Here is a 22615-nt window from a genome sequence, read left to right on the forward strand (position 1 = left end):
TAGGGATCTGCTCTCTTTAGTTGGAACTTAGCATATATAGTTTGTTGTCTCGTCTACGTACAATTAAAGTACTATACAATTGAATTTGTGGCTCTAGAATTTAACCTATTATCATATAAGATATCCACGCTAGAGGACGCTACAGGCTTACATCAATTCACACATATGCACCGATTTTGGACTCGACCGCAAATGTGTAATCGCACACGATGTGTCTCGTGTGTACATCTTTTCGTTCATGCTACTCATCTTTGGTATTCTGAAGTTCTCTTCGTATTTACAGTGTTCGATCGGTAGAGTTTGACAGAACATGGAGTTCATATATGATTCTGTTCTTGTTGAATGATGTTTAAGTCGGTAAACGGAGAAGTAAATCTGTGAGAAGTGAGTCGAGTCGCGCGGTGAACGGAACGATATTAAACGGTGAAGTGAAGGAGGAGAATCTTTTTGGGTCTGAGGAATATTTATTAATTTCGAATGGATACACAACCTCTCTACTGAATGGTTTTCATCTCACTGGGTTTACTTTGTCGTAAGATAGATATTTAACAATAATTGTAGCTTTTCTCCTTGTATTCCGTAACTTTATATCGCGTTCTTCTACCGTATAGAAAGTATTCGTTATATTAATAATGAGCGATGGTAAGAAAGTAGGTGAAAATTCCAGTACTGAGGTTGTTAACCAATTTCGAAGCTGTAGGGATCTTAGTGATATCGTGCCTCTGTATACTCAACGCGCGCTTTACTTAAAACCAGTCGCAAAAATAAATGTTTCTGTTAATCTTCCTCAACTAAAAGTAGCAGGTAAAACGGTCATGAATGATATGTATTTTATCTTCATAGCATTTTTACTTACTGAGAAAGATCGCATTTACGTTTTTGTTTAAACTTATGTTTGTCATTTCTTATTACTGAGAACTTTATCAAATGACTTTTTATTCACATGTCAATCACTATTTATGTTATTAGAAACATGTTTGTGCATATTTTAATCATGATTCTCCTAGGTTTATAAAATGAATTTAATAAATGCACCGATTAACTATGTTGAAATTTTGTGACAGGAAACAACTTTATTGTTTCAAATTCTATGTATATTTATAATTATATGTAATATTTTTAGCATAGTAGGTTTTTACAGAAAATTAACTGCGATATAAATAGGAAAGACAATATCAACATGGGAAGTAATGGAGAAGATCCGTGCCCTTATATTACCGGACGAGTTTGCATCTCTGAAAGTAGCCAAGAGTACATTGGAATTTATCAGATTGGAAGGAGATTTGCAAGACAGATGCAGACTACAGCGTGTGCTTGCAAGATTGGATTCCCAGCGTTTGAACTTGTCTGGATTCCCCAATGTGCTAAAAGTCCGTGCAGCAGAAACAAAGGATGATTTTCCAACGAGGCATAGTTGGAATTCTTATTTCAGAGATGCCAAGCATATGAATGAACTAAAACCTGGAGAAAGGCCTGATACTATACACATAACAGGCTTACCTGTTAAATGGTTTACCGAAGATGGTGCAACTATGCCCAGTGAATCCTTGATCAATAAGATCTTCAAAAAATGGGGAGTACTTAGAAGAATAGATGTACCTGCTGCTGATCCTTATAGGTCTAGAATGCGTCTTGGCACAAATATAAATAAGTTTAGTTATGAAGATGGCATATTTTTTGATGCATATATTCAATATATTGAATATATGGATTTTGTTAGAGCTATGGATGCATTGCGTGGTATGAAACTTCTTAAAAAAGAAGAAGAAAAAGCATTTACAGCCTCTATTAAGGTGCGTTTGCAATGTAGGCATACATACATAAATTGTATCTACTGTAATAATAAAATTAAAAAAGTTGTTTTTTATATTTTTTATTTTATATAGATTACTTTTGATAAAACAAAACACATGAGCGATAGTTCTGTTGCACATAGAGAATTCGAAAGAAAACGTCTTATAGCCCAGGATACATTAGCAGCAGAACGACTTCGTAGGAAAGAAGAAGCTGAAGAAAAACGTCGAGAAGAACTAAAGTAAGTAGCAGTAATATTTATAGTGACGACTGTAAATAAAACACCATGTAACATTTCGTACATTATCTCCTCTAGGAAGAAAGAAGAAGCAGATGCAGTAGCTAAAGAAAATAGACGGAAAAAACGAGAAGAGAAACGAAAACGTAGAGCTATAACTATATTTCGAAAGAAGGAAGAGGATAAAGTGTCCATGAAGATTGCCAGAGAAGGTCAAAAATTAATAAAAGCACAAAGGCAACTTGAAAGCATTCGTTTGTTAGATGAATTATTTGATAGAATAAAGGTAAAATTCGGTGAAATTTTCATTATATCTTGGTATGAATAAAATTGATTAAAATTAATTTTTCATATTAAGATAAAAGTAGAAAACAATGAGATTAAAATAGATGAATTCTCAAACGATACAAAAAGGGAAGACAAGAGAAGTAATAAAGTAGATGGTACCATTGAAATATTGAGTTCAGAAGAAGATTCTAAGGATGAAAAGAAAGATAAGAAAGTAAAAAAATCAAAGAAGAAAAAATCTAAGAAAGAAAAAAAGAAAAAAGTAACAAATGTATTTTTTATATTTCTGTTGTTTTCTTCCTTTCTCTTTTTTAATTTTTATATTGAGCAATCTAATCTTTTTCAGAAGAAACGAAAGAAGGCTGGTAAGGATTCCGAAAATTCTGCAAGCCTAAGCGAGGAATCAGGCGCAGAAGAGCAAACAAAAAAATTAAAAAGTGTTCTAAATCAAAATGTTACATATCCGTCATCGTCAGCAGGTAAACACGAATAATAACAAAAATCAATACGTGTCACCAAAAATACTAATTAATTGTATTTTTTCTTTCAGCACCGTCGACTTTAGAACCTCTTTCTTATCCCACCCTCTATCCACGTTTCCCACAACCGTGGTATTATGATGCGCCTCTGCCTATGATTTACCCCAGTTTACCGAGAGGTATATCCAGAGGTGGTCGTTTTCCACGAGGACGGGGTAGGGGATTTTCATGGCGTAATGCTGGAAATCCTCATACGTTGCATACATTTAATCCTCATCTGTATAACGAACAGTACTACAAATACTTTGCTCATTTAGTAGGTCAGGACTATCATTCTTTCGACTACAGAAGCTCACGGTCACGTAGTCGTAAAAGATCGTTCAGCAGATCTAGATCGAGATCAAGATCAATATCGAGATCGAGATCGAGGTCTAGATCGAGGTCAAAGTCACGGTCGAGATCAAAGTCACGGTCGAGGTCAAGATCAAGATCAAGATCGAGGTCTCGCTCGAAATCGAGATCTAAATCACGTGGCAAATCGAAGTCGAAATCACGTTCAAGATCGAAATTGAGGTCTGGATCGAGATCTCGTAGTAGAAGACAAAGCAGAAGTAGATCCCGTTCAAAAAGACGACGAGATAGATCGAGATCAAGATCTAAATCCGGTACTAGAATGAGGTCTCGATCGCGACGATCGAGATCTAAGAAGAAATCTCGTTCGAAGAGTCACTCTAATTCTCGAAACAACAGTAAACATCCTTATAGGCGCAGGCGAGAAAGATCAGTATCGAAGGTGAAAATCACAAGAGCTAAATCTCGTAGTACGTCGCCTAAAAGAAGATCGCGTAGTAGTACCTGGTCCATGCCTAAATCTCCTGGCAGAAGAAGCTGTTCTTGGTCAAAAGGGGCAGAAGCTGTGAGCAATAAAACGGACACTGTTCACTCGACAAGTATAATGGAGCAAGAAACTGTAAATAAAGAAGCGCCACAAACCTTTCATTTGGAGAATATAACTTCTGATTGACAAAAATCGAAGGCTATTCTTCCACATTGTGTCTTCGATGCTCCCGCGTAAGAAAAGCGTATAGCTAACTCTTTGTACAAAATCAGCAAGAAATCCGTGAGAGCGTAATCCTAATTGTGTATATTCGAGTTTGTAGTATTTCTTTGATAAAAGAAGATATATATTTTTATTCATGTGCTAACTCTTCCTAGTTTTAAAGGATTCCATATATATAGCAATATATACGTGAGACGATATTTAAGTGCATCACTTATACATGTACGTGCAAAGTATTGTTAACGTTCTAATCCTATGGATGTTTGAATTTTGAATGTGTATTGTACATATATTATGAATGACATAGTCAACAAAGGTTGCTAAAGTATGCATTTTTATCTCAAGATTAAAAATAAACCTGTGACATCGACGTATTAAATATCTGTTGAACCATCCCAAGTGTGGTAGTACATTGATGTCTATTTTGGTAAATTGTTTATTGATCCAAATATATGTACATTTTGGAATACTCTTCATTGTTACGTAAACCAGACTTCATCTCTTTAGTTTCTTATCGGAAAAGGTATAGGATGCATCAAAGTAAAAGACATTGAGATTCGACTTGCAAATTTTATTTGTTTTTCGGCATGAAAATGCATTGGTTCATAAACATTGTTAGTCATTATACTCCTATCCTTTCGTAAAGGATCGAAGATCGTTTTTTTTTTTCTTAGCAGCGTTCTTCGGAGATACACGCTACGATTAGAGATTTATCGACTGGTGCTTCGCTTGATATTAATTAATTCGCCTATGATTAACAAAGATCATCGAAATTCATCCGTTTTATTTTCTTTCATTCTTTAACTTATTAGTGCCGTGATTAGCACCGCACGTGCGTATCCGCTCGACGTATCGCTTTCTCAAAACACGGTTTTTGTTCATTTCTTCATCTTTTTCTCTTTAAAAATATGTGCTACATTTTTTGTTTGTTTGTCTTCTCATCGCTATATTTAATTATATAATAATATGTATGTATATATATAATACATATATATATATACACCTCGCATCGCCACTCGTATGTTTCGGAATAACAACACCGGTTTGCTCTATTTTTTCTTCTTAGTTTTACAATCGATGCTCGACAATGATATTCAATCTCACGAAAGATTCTTCATCATTCGCTTGAATATCGTTCACTTTACAAGCGTGTTTTGCCTTGTCTCTTTCCTTTCTTTACTCATTCAACGTTATTGGCAATACTCTTTTTACACTGGTTTCTCATTTTTTCCGCTTTTTTTTTTTTCTTGTTTTCTTAAATCGTCTACCGCTACGGTATCTTCGGAATTGATTAGATATTGACTACTTTCAAGATTCGTTGCGTGGGAATTGTTTTTTTCTTTTTTAAATTTATTCGTTGCACGACGATAGCGTTCGTTCACTCTCGCGTTAACCAGATTCACGATCACGTCGCAAATTTCCTTCGGTTAGATAAAATTATAAATTCCTTCTTTCTATCTTTATTCTTGCTCGCGATTCCCTTTGTAAAACGAACGCTATCATCCGTGTTCATTGGATCGGTGATCAGGGAAACGAGCTTGCTAGAATTGTACATGAAGTTATAAGTATACAATACATTTAACAATGAACAGAAGAATAATCGAGTGATATAAAAATAAAAACAGTGAACAGTAATAAATCGAATGAGTATCCAATTTCGCAGTCCAATCATAAAATTGCAAGGTAAATCTTTTTTACTTAAATATTATCACATAAATACATTTACCATTAATAACTGCAAAATTGAATTAAAATGTTTCGATTCTACCGAACAAAAATCTACAGGATTCTAATTAGCCCTCGAATCACCGATCCAATATTTATCGAAATTAACTTTGCGTCATCGTACGCTTCACGCCTATGGAATACAGAGGTACCATATTTTTTTGTTCAATCATGGTTCCATTCACCACGGTGTTTACATTCTATATGTGAATCGTCCATTTTCCAATGGTAAAGCTTCTAAAGTTTACTCACGATCAATCATGGTACTAGGTACAAAGAATCCTATGAAACACAATAGGGCAATTGAACGTGGAAAAAGAAAGTTCGAAACGAAAGCCTAGATTTCTGTCCAACGTACAGGTGGTGCGGTTGTTTGTTTAATTTTTAATCGATTCTCATTCACTCGATAAACTCGATATTATAATTATATTTGGCTAAAAATTCACTGGCCCTTTCAAGTATCGTCGCTAATTTATTTTCTCTTCTAAAAAGTTTCTATCTAGTTTCACTTCTTATTCTCCTGCCGATTGTTCGCTTTTTTTCGTTTTTTCTTTTTTACAATCGATAGTTCAAGTAACAACGGTATTTTGTGAACGGTTTTCGATAGAAAATTAGCAAGAAATATAGATTTCTCCGAGTTCCTCTAAATTCAGTGGATACACCGAACGTTTGGGAAATGAACGACCCAAAGATTTACAATTTTTTCGCAGTTGAGCAAGCATCATATGCTTCTTCATCGTCAGCAATCGTTCAGCAATGTACAGGTGCTAACGTGGCACCCTGTGGGTTACTCGTTCGTAATCTAGACCTCTTTCGATGGGCTGTCACACTGAAAGGACACACAGAAGATGCAGCCTGTACACGATAGGAGTTCTACTTTGAAAGGCTCCTCATTCATGAGACCGGAAACCGTAAAAGCGATGTACGATATCTCTTCACGTGCTATCGAACATGAAAAGAATGATCGAGAAAGATTGGATGAACAAATTCCTATTTGTGCCATGAAAAATTTCGTATATAAATTTGTCTATTCTTAAGTTGATTTTTTTTTTTAATAAATTACAGTGTTTTTATGCTTTTTACAATATCTGTAAAAAAGAGAAAAGAATATTTAAGTATCATTATTTTAGTTTCTCTAAATAGTTGTTGGAGTTTTATAAAATTCTTTCCAAAGTACGTGAAAAACATTGCAGATTTTTATTCGATATTGTATCGTGAAATTTGTACGTGTTGCAGCTACATATACTATTCCACGAATAGTTTACTAGCAAGTAGAATCTTACAAAGTAGCTTTATGTGTTTTCCATCTGATTGAATTTGCAACTGTCGCCAGAAACTGAGACCCTTTCGACGATTTGTTTCAGCAATTTCCATGTACCGTGCAGGTTGTCTGCGAACAAAACTCTCTGGACTTACATAATCAATTGCAATGTCAACGGCACTCACGATGGATTTATGTAGATGAAAGTAATCGAATCGTATCGTGAACAAAAATGTTGTACGCTGACTAGTCGTTATTAAATCATCGATCCAGCTATTGTGGAACGAAGTTACTTTAGATGTTTCTGAAGACGTCAATAACGAGGTACGCCAAAGGAATATTCTAAATTATGCAACATGGTTCGATAAATTGTACGTAGCAAGCGAAACTTCCTGTTAGTACTAATATTATTTGCTTGGAAAAAAAGTAGAAGGTTTCCAAATATGTTAAACTTTGTTCACTTCGCTTTGTATTATATTCTTTCTATTAACAATTTTTCAACTTTATTTTATTCGATATCTTTATAATGCAAAACGACTAAGAGAGCCACAATGACCCTTCCATTGTTTTTATTTTACGTTAAAAACGAGAGTAAGTAAAGAAATATTGAATAAAGTCACAGATGATAGAATGAAATGACTGAAATTGATTACAAGTGACAAAGCTATTGTGAAGCTAGTTCATAAAATCGATTCGTTGTAAGCAATTGAGCGATAGTATAAACCTCTTTCAATGCACCATTCGTTCAACGCACCATCTATTAATAATGTTCATTTGTTAGAGCTTAACGATGATCAACGTTGATCGTTTAGACTAAATAAAACTACTTCCATACGACTCATTTATCAATCATGACGAGACAAGTACTGAAACGTAATTTTCAGTAGTATGAGTCAACCATGTATCAGGCACAGATGCAACCAGACTGAATTCATTCTTATAAAGACTCGACGATACGATGATTATATGATAAATGAGCGCGATGACTTGTTAAGAACGATAATAACAATTTCGAGAAATAACAACAAGCGATTCTACCTTGCTTCATCTTGTGTGTCTCCTGTCAATGATAAATAGTAAGAAAAATGGAGAAATTGGGAGATAGAGAGAGCTCATTAAAAAAGACTGTTTCCCCTTAACTCGTGGTCGCTAAATCACCCTATATAGATTAATAGATAGTACATTACTTAGTAATTTTTTGGTCATTTTACGTAACAGTTAGACGGCGACAGCCCGCTAGTTAATTACTGGTAAAGATCTTAATAAAGTATTTGAGAGTTAAAACCGTTTAAACACTACCGTTATTCATCATAATAATCATAATAATCCGTAATAATCATAGTAATGATCCGTAATAATAATAACAATAATAAATGACCAATATGTAGTAATAACGTGGTAATTTTTGTATAAATCGCTCGGAGAAGCCGGTTTTCTCCGATATTCTTTTCGATATTTTTTCGCCATCCATCGTTTTCCTCTTTTTCCCCGTTTTCGTTCTTTTCGTTACTTTTTTCACTCATCTTTCGTACGAATCATCATCGATTAACCGCGCCCGAAGACGATCAATCGCAACCGTTCGCCATTTCAAAGCGATCGTCCGCGTTATTTTACTCTCTTTCGCGTGTTAAGTATCTTTTACGTCCTACTACCCCTCTACGATCCTATACAAGTTTTTTTTAAAAACTTCTTTCTTCGTTTTTCTCCTCTTACTTCTTCAAGTATCGCATAATCGCTCTGTCAGCCCGCCGATCCAAAAATTCGCTAATTAATCGCAACAGGAAGGAAGAAAGTATACGAGGATCAACGTGGAAACAACGTGTCTCTGTTCAACTACGTTTATGTACAAAGATAGTCCGATTTAGCCTACGTTTCAGTTACGCTCGACCGTTCGTTCGTTTATTCTACTTTCGTCCACAGCGCGATTCGCGTGTTTCATCTAGTTTCTGATGTTCGTGTGCGCGTTTTTTCTTCGCTCATTGCAACATAATCTTCTGTTATATTTTTCTCCTTTCTCATTCTACCTTCTTTTTTTCGAATTACGACGCATTCTCATGACTGACAGCACTGACGACCGGTGGCACGAACGATTCATGGAATGAAGGCGGCAGTTACGCGGTCCCCGTGCATATTGCGTAGCACGTCGCTTTCATGCTTCTCGAGAAACACAAGAACGCGCTTCATTGTGCCGCTGTGTAACACGTTGCGCAGCGTTTTAAACTTGACACAATCGCATGTTCCGTAACACGCATAGAGATATGAAAACAGAGTGCATGAGCGAGCTGAGAAAGCGATATAGGAGTAGAAAGAGAACGCTGCATAAGGGTCTCTTGTATCCTTATGTAATAACGTATGCATATTCGTACAGTAAACATGTAAGTTATAATACCGATCAACGAGTGGCGTCATTATGCATGCCTGATTAGACAACGACAAAAGATGCTTTTATGCAGCGTTCTTGTTCTTTTCCCATATCGCATCCACTTAGACATGAGTCGGATACTTTATCTTTATATCTTTATGGTAATACAGAAAACGAAGCGCTACGTCGATCGATTCGAATAACACAAACGTTTACATACCTTGGAAAGTTTGTTCATTCATATCCAACGAATTTGAAAATTTCCTCTTGAATTCTAAAATATTGACAGAGTAGATCTACATTCATATGAATAAACATTGAAATTGGAGCTTAACGTAAAAGAATTAGATTTTTCTTCTTTAAATAATCTTCTGCGAAGAGCAGTCTACAAAATTTTATTTCGATATCGTTCGGTGCAAGAGATTAGGTACAATTTTCTTTTTTTTTTTAAAGAAGATATTCTATTAGATATTAGATATAAATAATTATTTAATATATAGAAATATCTAATATTTATAATATTCTGTTCTGTGGGACTAGCGTTTGCATTATTCTCACTATCGACGACCATAAATTTAGACCTCGAACGAATTAACATCAACATAGTACACCGCCGTGCGTCGCGCAACAAGGGGAGACCACCCTTATTTTCGACAGCAGGGTGTTCGACCACGCTTTGCGCCCAGTATTCTCGAGCTCATCGAACGTACAAAATACATATGTACACATGTAAAGTACAACATTTAAACATTCACGAAACACTCGACGGGCGCAAAAGTATGGCGATCGTAAGTGCGTGTATGTCGGAACTTGTGCCCCTGAACACAAAAGCGTCCTCCTTTGCCTCCTTAAACATACGTATATAAACTCTGCTTGAAACAAAGGCCATAATACATGTTTCGATATATATATATATATACACTATATACTATAATATCGTGTATATTACATAATATAGTATACACATATGTACAGGTATAAACATACAAATCAATCTCGGCATATCTGCGACGGGGTAGGAGCTTTGTCTTTTGAAAATATTTCTGTTATTCTGACCAATACGATCGAATAGTCGTTAATTACTCTATATAATTAATTATAATATATAATTAATTAGTTACTCTGTAATTAACCTTAATAAAAAGTATATTTGGTAGTGATTAAAAATTTGTTCGTTTAGAGCGAAACAAAGATGTACTTATTTGATAGAGTCGTTGGAAATATTTATGTCAGCATTGTTCAAAATAACGAAAATATTTCGAGTGGACAAAGGCGCTTCGTCCCATATGCACACGCGATATAATTATTTGTGTGTATGAACGTGTGAGGAAGAGTTATCAATGAAACAATTTCACTCGGGCAATATATATATAGATCGCCGGTTAAGGTCCTTTTCACGGGTCATTACATTGAGTCGATCCCCCTTTTCCCTTCATTTCCGTCCATTCTCCTGCGAAAACAAACCTTTCCTGTGAAGATATGTTTACATGCTTCTGGCAAGGAATTCATTTCCATAATTTTCCTTTCGTCTTCCACTCTGTTCTCCTTTTATTAACCTTCTGCTAACTCGATGATGTTATTATTTCGGAAGTTAGGTCGATTTTTAGAGTATTTTCTCGTTGAAATAAAATCGTGGAAGGATTGTGTAATCGATATTCACTGTTTTATTCGTCGATAAAGGGCACAACTTATTTTTCGAAACGATATCAACGTCTGCAATGTGAACGAAGCAACAAGTAGCTTATTTTCCTCTCTTGTATTTCCTGTTATTCTGTTATCAGCTGTCTCTTAAAAAACGGTCGTTGCCGCTGTTTAACTTTGCATTTAAAGAATACCGTTTCCTTCAAAAGATATCGCGTTGTGTTTCTTCAAACGATCCAGCCATAAATCTTTCCATCGATGTTTCTCACCTTCATCAGCGGAAATCTTTCGCGGAATCTTCAACTTATTTCGATCGATGACAGGAAACGACAAGTTCCCTTGATCCTAGCTGCTCGCTGTCTACGTGGGAGACCAGTTTACGATTCAAAGCAACGATGTTGCGCTCGTCAGTCTAATTTTATTCGTCGATAATCTTGTTCTTCGGTTATCAGCGAACGACACAGCCTGGAACACTCGAAAATTCTCAACGTCGTACAAACGATTGGCGTGTATGTTTTGGTCGAATAAAATTCTGATCACTTCCGTGCTTCGTAAAACCGCGATATAAATCGCTATAATTAATCATGCGTTGATTTTTTTAACAGTTCCAATTTTCATTCCCCTTTTTTCTCTTTTTGTATGAAGCCGCCTCGATCGTGTCCCTCATGACCAATGCGCCGCTTCGTCGATCAATTCGACGATCATTCAGCTACACGAGAGCCCGTAATTTATACATTATAATACTTATAGAATCAATCTCCTATCGCCTAATGAATCAATATTGAGACTGCACGTTGTGTGTGTGTTTTTTTATTTTACTTTTTTTTTTATTATTTTGTTAACTTGGCGTGGTCTTCCTGGCACTATAATGCACTTTTAAGAAATCTATATAAAAATATCGTGTGGAGTTGTCGTGTCCAGTACGTTGAGCCGCGACAGAGAAGTATAGAAAGAGAAAGAGAGAGGGAGGGAGGGAGGGAGGAGGGAGAGAGGAATTAGGAGAAAGAGAGACGTATGGAGGTAGAAGACAGATAGAGGGGTATACTTTTATAATGGATAACAGAGAATTGGCTAAGAAGAGAGAATCATAGGAGTTAGAGAGGCAGAGAGAGATTGAATGGAGGCAGCCAGAGAAGAGGATAGAAGATAGAAGGGGAATGAGAACGTTTTGTGACAATTGTGTCTTTTTTTTTTCTTTGGTCCCGTTTCGCGTTTCGTAGTGGCCGCGAAACAACGCTTTCGAAATGAAACAATGACGGACAAGACAAACCAGGTCCCAACATTTATCGCGGGAATGAACGCTCGACTATTTCTGAGGGCAGAGAATAAGCCTTCTTTTCTTCCATCATTGATTAAGGAACTAGCTTTTGTTCTTTCACGAGTGTATATATGTGTGTGAATGAATATGTGCGCGTTTTTTTCTTCAACTTGAAGTAACTGTCTAGAGAGCTACGTGACCCTTTTCCCTTTCATCCAATCGATCCGCTTTTTGCATCTCTTCTTCGTCGTTTCCTTCTCCTTCGAGACTTTCCATCCCGTCTGCCCCCAAAAATCTCGATCTTCGCAGTTCCTTTAATTTTTCCCTGCGTCTTGATCGTACAATCTTATCGTTACTATCTTCTTTCCTTTCGCTCTCTCACCTCGTTTTTCTCCACTTTATCCTCGCTACGTGTATAACGTCGTCGCTGTATGTTCGTTTCACTGAGGTCTGAACAACATCGGGATTGATCACGTCGGATAGAACGAATCTCTGCACGTCGAATGCATGGACAACTTAACAACGCGTCATTACCGCGCCGAAAATTAATAATATATTACGAAACAATCCATCGAATATCATAATATGTTATCAATAATAGGTATCTGTTTCTCTCTTTGTGTATATTATTCGTGTATTCGTTCATTGTATAACGATGTCCTCGTATGGTATATTGTTTTTCATGTATGTGTGTCCGTGTGCGTGCGTATGTGTATAATATATATGTATATATATGTGTATGTATATAACATGTATATATACGTGATCGCGTCGAAGAAATTAATCGTTGCGTCGCGTGACACGATTACTTCCGTCGACGCAGCTCGTTAACGTACTCTCGTTTTCCCTTCCCCCGATCACGTAGTCAACGTCAACGTTTAGTATCAATTAAAGTAATTAACTTGAATTGCCAGCGGCAACGTAACGCGTCCGGTGCGTTTCCGTATCGAGAGATATCGGTGTGATCGCATTCGCAGACTTGCCCGGGAACGATCGAACGTCACGCGACCGGAACTTCGGCCACCCTCGACGGATTAACCGCGATAAGGTCGACCGACCCGTGGCCGCGTTAACTTCCGCTCAGAACCGGCAACAGTTTTCACGGTCGCACACAATGCATACACGGCGAGGAAGGGCGTCTGTCTTTCCGGACTGACTGAAATCCTCACTCAAACAGGAAGTGGTAATTTAATCGAATATCCTGGCTGTGTAAAGGATTGTGTGTTATACGTGAAGAAGTTTTACACAATTATGTATAGATGGGGGATTTTTATGGAATTCATACCGTTATGAATACAACTAAAGAAATGGAAGCTAAGTAAAGAATTCTCGTTCACCAAATGAACGAAATTTCACCCGATACGAATTTCGTATTAATATTGCATATGATAATAACAATTGCATCTGTTTGACTTTATTCATTTCTGAAATAAAAAGAACAACACATGTACTCTTTTGATTAAAATGTGAGTATGATGTTCTCGGAAACGGAAGCGTGTTTTGTGGATAAGGTACAATAGAACTTCGTTTACGTGAAGTCTATTTATTTAAACGAAATCTTACTCAATGAACGATTAAACGAATTGTTATCGATTGAATCTTTTGTAAATGTGAACTCCTATTTGAACGAAGAATCATAGAGAATAAGGAAAATCAGAGAATTTCTTTGTGTATATGAATTGCTTGTCAAATAGGTTCATATAAAGTTCTGCTATTTATAAGGATGTAGTGAGGTTTTATGGGGTATGTTACAACTTCCTGTTTTATGTGTCGTTTCACGCAGTCTCGTAGATTTCGTTCGCTAATCGATTACATTCTATTTGTCTAGTCCTATTTCGTTCAATTAAACTTATCTCTGGCGGCGGTTTCATGTGAGTGCACGTATTGGTCCAGTTAAAATTGCACCATCTTATAAATATTTATTTTTTAAATATTGTTAAGAAAATTCATACAGTTCACAGGAGATCCTTCGACTTGTTATTAAAAGTTCTACGTTTTACGGTATAATCTCAAAATCATCTTAAAACTTCGCAGGAAAGGAATTTGCTTACGTAATTTAAAATCTGGACACAATCTTAAAAAGACGTTTAAGTCGTACAAAATAATTTCGTGAGAAATTTCAATATGTATAAACACGTGATTCAGAGTCGACTATACTTTTTACATTTTTAACTAGTCGCCATGATTTTATCGTCTTCTTCGTGGAAATATTTCTGCCTTAACGAGAAATATGCTAACATCATTTCCTTCGTCAGAGAAGAATTAACGGAACACTTTTTGGATACTTCGAAGTATCTCGCCACTTCGAATTTCTGAACACATCTGAAAGCAGTTTCTTTCACACGAACGTCCAAATGTCCAAAAGATTCGGATACACGAAAGAAATTGTCACGGTGTAGGAAGATAGGTCAAGGTAAATCTGAGGTTACATTTTCTTTTTTTAACACGTCAATAAATTTATTACAATGTTCTATCGCGAGAAATAAACTCGTTCTTTCGAAAATATACTGTTTGCCCTTGTAAATCGGTGTAATAATCCCTTTGAGACGATTAAACAAGTTACACGGTGCATCCCCTTTGAACTGCAGCATTTTCGTCGGTAACAATTTTCGATAAAATCAATATTTACGGTGGACCATCGTGCACACACGCGTAGACCGGCGTGCGTAGACCGTTTATAAAAAAAATTTCCCCCTTCGGTGGAAACGTAGCCTTTGTACCCATGCGCCATGTACATACACTTTGTATACACTAACAATATAATATCCTATGTAACCTACGGACGTTAAAGCGGATAAGATCACTTTGCGTTCTCCTTCCATCAGCTTCGGACATTTGCTTCGTGGCTTCTTCGGTGGCCCTTCAAGCTCGTCCAGCGTGATTCGATACGGAAGTGCGTTGACAATATACTTTGTCCTCGATTAACCACCGCTCACTCGATTGACCCGATTTTCTTTCCCTCTGTTCGTGTTCGGTTGTTTTTTGGAAGGTATATTACGGAGGTACAATCACGAGATGGTATAATTTACTCATTATCGATAACATAAAATTGCGAAGAGATAAAAATATTAGGGAAGGGGTAAATGGCCAATCGTAATAAAATTTCAGTTTCTTCTTTTCTTCTTTAAATAAATCGCTTCGTTATAAATTTTTTAGATATTTCTTTCAAGTTGTTTCTCTCGAAAGATATAATACAATTTCGAAGTTTGGTATTCGTATCTATAAGCTATGATTCACGCAAGATACGTCACCACGTGATTGTACTTAATAAGCTTTCGACGTAACGTTAATCACAGCTCGAAGAAGAATTCTACGTTTTCCATTTTCTTCGTCCACTGACAGAAAACGTAAGGATCAGCTCGCAAAGAGGAGAAGATAGTCAGACAAGTAGTATATGTCAGACGTTTCGTTATTTCGGATCGAAACGACTAAGAAACTGTTATTTGAAAACCTATTTACGCGTATATCGTTTAAAATATTCGTAAAATACTGTACGCTATCTTTACACCTTCTTGCATGCGATCTCAAGTGAAACAAAAATTCACGTAAACGAACACAATGTCGTATATATTCCCTTCCTTAAAACGATATATATTTCCCTAATAAATGAGTTTGAAACTTTTCTTTCTAACACGTGACGTTCGCTGTGCGCTCGTCCAGCTTAAGAGCCACCCTTGTCCTCATCGAGGGGAGACGTTCTCCACGCAGATTACACGTAAAACGTTAAACACACCTTGTGCCTGTCCACGTCCCTTTTTCTTCTTCTTTCTCTTTCTCCTCTTTCCCTTCTTCTTTTTTTATTCACGAGGTATACAGAGATAAGATGGAGTTCGTGTGTGTCGAATATATATTTAAACATTAAGAAAAAAGTTTTCAGGCACGCAAGTTGGGCAGGGGAGCAGCTCGCAGCAATTGGAAGTGGACGCTCGCGTCCGTGAGTCCCTCCCTTTCGTCCACGCACGCCTCTTTGAATCTCCACCACGAAACTTTCGATCGATTTTCCCTCTTGTTATACACATATGTTGTGTGTTGTATGTTCGCCTACGTGCACGGTTTCCTTCTCTAGTATCTCTTTTTTTTTGGTATCATTTGACGTAAGAAAACACAGTCAATCGGGAAGAGGATTGGACCCGTCGTTGATGCTACTGCAAGACTTTCGTTTTATCTGCGGCTATAAAAGTAGGCGAGTCGGTTTATTCAGCGATGGTCGCGAAGTTTCGTTATTTGGCTCGTTAGAAATATCGAATTCGATACCGTCTTTGTGTATCGATTCGATTCGTAATTAAAAGAAATGGATGTTTGAATTAGCTACGACGGATGCAGATACTGAGACGTCCAAGTATATCTGAAATCAATTCCTTCAGGTAGTTTGCAAAGGAGTGGAGCACTTATTTAGGTTGCCCACAGGATTTCTTCGCATCGATATACTTCTGAATTCTCAAGGATGCCTTTAAAATCACGAAACTTAATTTGAAGAAAGGAATATCCTAAACATAACGTTCGCTATACGCAAACCGAATTGGTAATTGCCTACCAATTAATAAATTAAATACATTACACTCTAGACAACATTTATACACATAATATCGACACGATCGATATCGCCTCACGGTCAAGCCGATGTTAAACTTTCATCAATCAAACACGACCCTACTACGACCTCACTATTCGTGAGGTTCGCGGACACTGGTCAACGAATTCACAGTACACTCGAAGATGGACCTGGCGAAGCTTCCCATCCTCGAAAGAGTTTAACAAACAGACAGAACAGACGTAGATTTACAGACAACGAGACTAGAGAATCGGTCCGCAGGGAAAGGACTCAATGATACGCGAGCGTCGTTCAGGACATCGAATCATACGTTCATGTCCTATTTTAATACGAGTGCTGCGGCTGCAAAGACGAGACTCAGCTGTGTGGAGACGTGTCGGACCCCTGACTGTTGCCCAGTCCTCCCATTCCAGATTGCGAGGCGAACCTGGTGGCCGACTGCGAGGTCGTGGTCGTGGCCACCGTGGAATGTGCCAGACTGTGATGCCTTCCGGTTTCAGGCACCAGGTGAGGCGTGCGACTCGAAACTGGCGGTAGGATCGAGTTGGCCGGCCAAGGGTGAAGGGACGTGGTGCTGGGCGCGCTTGGGACGCTCCTGGAGTGTGGCAGCGAATTTGACAGATTGGCCAGAGGATGATGAGCGGACACGGAGACGCCCATTGATAAGCTATTTCCGGTTGGGATACCGCTACCACCGCCTCCAGTCGGCGCCATCGCGACTGCGGTATCCGGGTGAAGGAAGTTTCGCCTCTGCTCTATACGCTCGGCATGCTGAGCCAAGCATCTGGTCAACTCCTCTGGCAGCAGATCTAGCTGGGAGTGCAGACTGCTCAGTTTCTCTTCTAGGGCGACCAACTGGTCCGACAGGTTCACCAGACGTTCTTCAAGTCCGTCCTGACGCGTGCTCATGTGTGACACGATCTCGTACACTGTGTTCTGCGTCTATTTCGGAAATCGTTAAATGGAGTTAGTTTGGATTTATCATATATGAACTTCTCGGAAGCCAAATCGATCAATTCCATCTTTTACAAGTTTGTTAATTTTGTGTCACTTTTCTTTAATTTTCCATTCATGGAGATGATCAATCTGGCTTCTGAACAGCTCATACGAGAACGATTCATTTGTTAGAATCTAATCCTTAAAAACTATCGTCAAGAAAGACCATGTTATCATGCTATTATGGGTGAAATTTCACGCCAGTACAACACCCCTTTTCATTTAAAGAATCGATAAACTTAAGTTACCGGCCTTAAATCGTAATTAGTATAAACCCAACAATATAAGCGAATGCTTAATATCCTGGGACAATTCTGCTTTTCTATCCAACATACTGCTGCTTTGAAAGCATCTTGAAACCATGAAACATGTCTTTGAAATAATTTAGAAATATAATTATACGCAAACTTCGATTCAGAAATAAGATATTGGCTCCTCAGTTCAACGACCTCGAGCAATCACAATCACAGCCATCGACCATAGTAGATCAGCAGTGGTACAATGAGAGTCGCGGTGTGTCGAACAATTGAAAACTTTCATGAATGGAGATTAACGAACAACAGACTCGAACGGACAGCGTTGTTACGAGTTACCGGGAGACAATATTTTTTTCATCACGTTGGAGAGTATAGGTCGCCAAACGAAGAGCTTGTTCGCAGGCACAGAAGCTCTGATCGATCAACGCGATACGATTCATCGTCATAGCGATGACCAAGAAAATTTAATTGGATTCCATGTTACTTGCGTGCTGGTACCTTGGCCATATCCGTGATGGTGTTGGCATTGTCCATTAATTTTCGCTGATCCATTTTCACTTTCCTGAGTCTGAAACGTTCGATATTGTGGATGTGAAATGTTAATCGCTTCTCGTTCTAGCAGAATTGTACAATGCCAATCAAAGCCAAATTAGTCACGTGTTTGTACATCGACTTACGCGTATATAGCCAGCAGGAATTTCCGCTGATGCGTTCGAACACGTCCCGGATTGACACGCTTCACCAGCCGAGTGTGCTTGTAAATTAGCCACGTCTCGCGCAACACGTTCGCCGCGGCGTTTTTCAACTGAAAGAGAACGGATCTCGTTATTCCGCGTTTAACTAACGGATCCCTTGCCTGTTTATTTTTATTCCCCTGATGTTCGACTCTGATGGAATTACAGTCGAAATGTTGGTCGAATAAAATACGAGATGAATAAAATAAACGAAACAAGCCAAATACAATTGGAATCGTTTTCCAAACAAATATTCTTTTCTTGATTTTTACATAAATGAAGTTATTGCGTTATTTTGTCGTCGAGAAATCGTAGTTGCAGTATGGATAAATTTTCGAACAGATGGGGGAGGAATCATTTAAAGAAAATATACTCTTCTTGGTTTTTAAATAAATAAGTTTTTAGTGAAATTAAAGATGGAAGGTAAATAGATTTCGAAACAACACTCTCGGGCGCGTTATAACTTCTTTTGCACGCCAATGTACTGAATGTTTGCAGTAGGAACTAAACATGCTGCAATAATCGATTTTATCGATTTAAGATAACCTTTGTTTCGTTAGATCTACCGCCTGCAATCTTTTCTTTTAATCATTTATACATTCTGCATTTATATCTCGTTCTGTCTTTAAACGAATCATGCCATCCACAGAACCCAAATCAAACTACAATTCCTCAACAAACAAACCACCTAACACCAATCACATTTCACGAGGTATAATTGTATTTGTAAAAATTACAAACAGAACTTTGTAAAAAGTACGATATAATACTTCTTTCTAGCAGCTTTCCTCGTTCGTGGTTAATTGGATAAAAGTTCAGTATGTGAAAGTATTGATGAACCAAGTTGGAACGCTGTAATTTCAAATACATCCAATAATTGCTGAGAAGCGATCGAGATGATGTTTATCTCGATGGATGATAGATCTAGGACGAAATTATCTCGAAAACGATAGAAACAAGTTCTCATCTCCATCATCGACGTATGTAGATTAGGGTGTATACTTTTGAAAGATATAGGAAGGAACGTTTCTGCCAGTGAGTTAACATCGAACAGCCTTGAAAGGAACACAAGATCCTTACTTCTTCAAAAATCTCTTCATTTACATGTTTCGACATTTGAAAGCCGTAAACTTAAGCCGCCGCTAATTTTATAACCGCACTATAACACTTACAGAATATTTTAAACATTCGATTCTCCTTCAGAAGATACGTCACGAACTTTCCCTTACTTATGATGTAACCGCTATCGCTGTTACTCCTTGATATTTCCGTGGTTTATACATATCACCAACTATTAATTAATTCATTGGTTGTGACTAAAGTCTTCGATCGAGAGGCAGAAACGATACGGCTGCCGTTCATATGCCGCTTGTCGGCTGCGACGAGACTGAATACTTCATAAGTAGCTTGAAATATACTCTGATTCGTTAATTGGCTTATCAAGGGCCTTGAAGCTCCCTTGAGACTCGAAAATATCGAAGGTTCATCGATTGAAATCGCGAAGATGGAACGAAACGTCCTCGATCTTCGGAGAGAAATGAATCGATTTTTCAGGTTACTATCGAGAGAGGTCTGGTTTCTAGCTTGCCATTTTTCTTTCCCTCATTTTTCATGTCTTCCCCATCGGTGGATGACAGAAGGTCGATGCAGTTCTTGCCTTTTAAGATGCGATTCTCTTGTTCCAGGCTGGACGATCGATAGCGACACTCGAACCATCAAGAACGGGTAGAAATGACAATGACACATTAGATGGTCTGGTTGGTTCGCATCCGGCCTGGAAACACGAGCGGCGCTTCTCTTGTTGCGAAAGATTCTCGTACGTCAACATCGCTATACATATCATGGAGATATCGAAAGTCTGATATGCGAGCTTGCTCGAGTTTAGTGGTTTTTGGATCGTAAAGTAGAAATTGAATGTTTAAAGAAGGGTATCTACCTGACGTGTATTTTTGAGAAATGTTTACGATTGAAGGAATTGGTGGAAAAGAGCATTTTTCGTTAAAAGTATTGTTTCTTCTAAAAACGAGATAAATAAGAGATCATAAGATATGTATTTATGTGGAGGATATCGTTGTGAAATATACACGGATTAATAAACAACGATACTTGAAAACATTAAAAACGAGTTCGTAAAGTAGAGTTCGATGTACAAGCGTTAAATATGAACATAATCGGGGAAGTTCTCAACGAATCGAATTTGCAGGAAATGAGAATGTCGTCGTAAACCAAAGGTTAAATGAATCTCAAAGTTCTTTACACGAAGCCTTCATCTATATTTGCCATTCTTTTATTAAAACATTTATAGATTATTTTACATTACAATTCGCTAACAAAGAAACATAAAATATTGAAATGAAAATAGATACAAAGTATTAAAATAGTCGATTATTTTGCAAAGCGATCTCTTCACTCGTATCGTTTAGTAAAATTCAAATAAAACGAATTTCATTAAGCATTCCTCACAAACGATACAAATACTGGTTTCGGAATTTCGGAAATGTGTATGAAACATGTTGTTTAATGTCACAAAAATAATCGAGACATATATATAAAGTTACAGACAAGAACAATCTTCGCGGGATGTACGAACAGGTGCGTCTTACCCTTTTCGTTAATTGCGTATCCATCATAAAGTTATGAACGTGCTTCTCCGCCCTGGTGAGCTCCAGCTTTCGGGAAACAACCGCCACCAGCAAGGCCGTACATCCGGCGCCCTAAAAACACCGTCAAACGTACCTGTGAAACTATTCACACTATGTTTAATTACGAAACTAGCAATTCCGCCAGATATGAGTTAATTGAACAAAAACTTCTCAGTCATCATCATTGAAAGAAATTGTCTGTAAGTACGCAACGCACTGTATGCATGCAACGTTTGTCTTATTAATGCTACAAAAGATTATACTTTTTAATACTTTAGCGCTGAAGCATTTTTACCTCACGCGTGTAAATATTAAATGATTAAGTATATTAAAAATTAACAATTATAATGAGTATCATGTTTTACGTTTCTACAGCTAGCTTTTAATTTTCCATAAACTGCATAGATATTTGCAGCTTGTATGTGAGTAAACAAAACTTTGATTACAGGAAATTACAGAAGATTTGACTAATATAATTCTATACTATTTATTTAAAAATATTCAGACGCGTATCAATATTTGAATTACTTGTATTTTATATTTACATTATACACTGTCATGCATCCGTTTCGATTAATTTCATTTGAATTGGTCTGCTCCATCGTTAATGCGCTAACGTAATATCACAATTCGTGTATTTTCGATGAAAGTTTTCGTAATTTTTCTTTTTCCGTAACATCGAAAAATATAATTTCGTCCTTTCGTTGCTTGTACAGGGGCAATTTTGCGAGGCCGCCATGTTTCCTACGTAAAAGACTTCTCTCAGGAAATTACTTCGTCTTGACGTTGTTTTCTCTGCGAAATTTTATCGAGAGAGTAAAGGACTCAAAGTAAAACGAATTTCATAGTCTTTTCCTCGATTATTGCCCGTTTACGACTGTTTGCTAACTAACAGCAATGCGATGTAGCCGTCGATGGATTTTTATCGAATAAAAACTTTCCAAACTGATTGATTCTTCGGCCAAAGGAACTTTCTCAGGATAGAAACTCTACTTTTCTGCAAGTGGATAAAATTTCATGGTTCATCGGTTGTCGCGTGTTTCACGTTTGAAGTTACCCTATACGAAGGGTTCTGGGCAAAACCATGGCACAATTGACAAGGAGATTTTACGTGAAAAGCTAAGTCGAAAATACAGAATCAAATGTTTTCATATGACGCTTTTTTTTCGAGAAAGTCGAAATTGAAAATTTGTTCGATACTGTATGCGAAAGTACGTAAAAAATAAAAAATGAAACTTTTCCATTTAAAGCCCTGTTAAAAAAAAAAGAATTTAAACATGTTTAGCGAAGAACTGGTGCACCTGTATTTCGTAAATTTCCAAATTTAA

The 22615-nt window shown here is 37.3% G+C and overlaps 2 protein-coding genes across 14 annotated transcripts in view; one reads left to right on the forward strand and one right to left on the reverse strand.

Annotated features, from left to right (window-relative positions):
• Positions 1–19: 19 nt before the first annotated feature.
• LOC122572825 (A-kinase anchor protein 17A-like) lies at positions 20–4258 on the forward strand. 10 transcript variants are annotated; one of them, XM_043738338.1, is made up of 8 exons: positions 20–532; positions 612–804; positions 1165–1793; positions 1887–2035; positions 2111–2318; positions 2391–2591; positions 2667–2799; positions 2871–4258. In XM_043738338.1, exons 2-8 carry the CDS (start codon positions 633–635, stop codon positions 3821–3823), a joined length of 2445 nt encoding a protein of 814 aa, XP_043594273.1. In that variant the 5' UTR covers positions 20–532; positions 612–632; the 3' UTR covers positions 3824–4258. The 10 variants fall into 10 exon arrangements, with proteins under 10 accessions (XP_043594273.1, XP_043594275.1, XP_043594277.1 ...); XM_043738340.1 differs by having other exon boundaries at positions 20–804; positions 2670–2799; XM_043738342.1 differs by having other exon boundaries at positions 20–804; positions 2391–2582; positions 2670–2799.
• A 7552-nt stretch (positions 4259–11810) lies between these two features.
• Positions 11811–22615, reverse strand: part of LOC122572823 (small conductance calcium-activated potassium channel protein) — a 234319-nt gene continuing 223514 nt past the window's right edge. For all 4 annotated transcript variants that reach the window (XM_043738334.1, XM_043738335.1, XM_043738336.1 and 1 more), the window contains 4 exons: positions 21249–21359; positions 18589–18716; positions 18410–18479; positions 11811–17600 (listed from right to left, as the gene is read on the reverse strand). In XM_043738334.1, coding sequence (XP_043594269.1) covers positions 17016–17600; positions 18410–18479; positions 18589–18716; positions 21249–21359 — 894 coding nt within the window. In that variant the 3' untranslated portion in view covers positions 11811–17015. The remainder of the gene's footprint in view (positions 17601–18409; positions 18480–18588; positions 18717–21248; positions 21360–22615) is intronic.

This window comes from Bombus pyrosoma, linkage group LG11, assembly GCF_014825855.1.
Source record: "Bombus pyrosoma isolate SC7728 linkage group LG11, ASM1482585v1, whole genome shotgun sequence".
Lineage (NCBI taxonomy): Eukaryota > Metazoa > Arthropoda > Insecta > Hymenoptera > Apidae > Bombus > Bombus pyrosoma.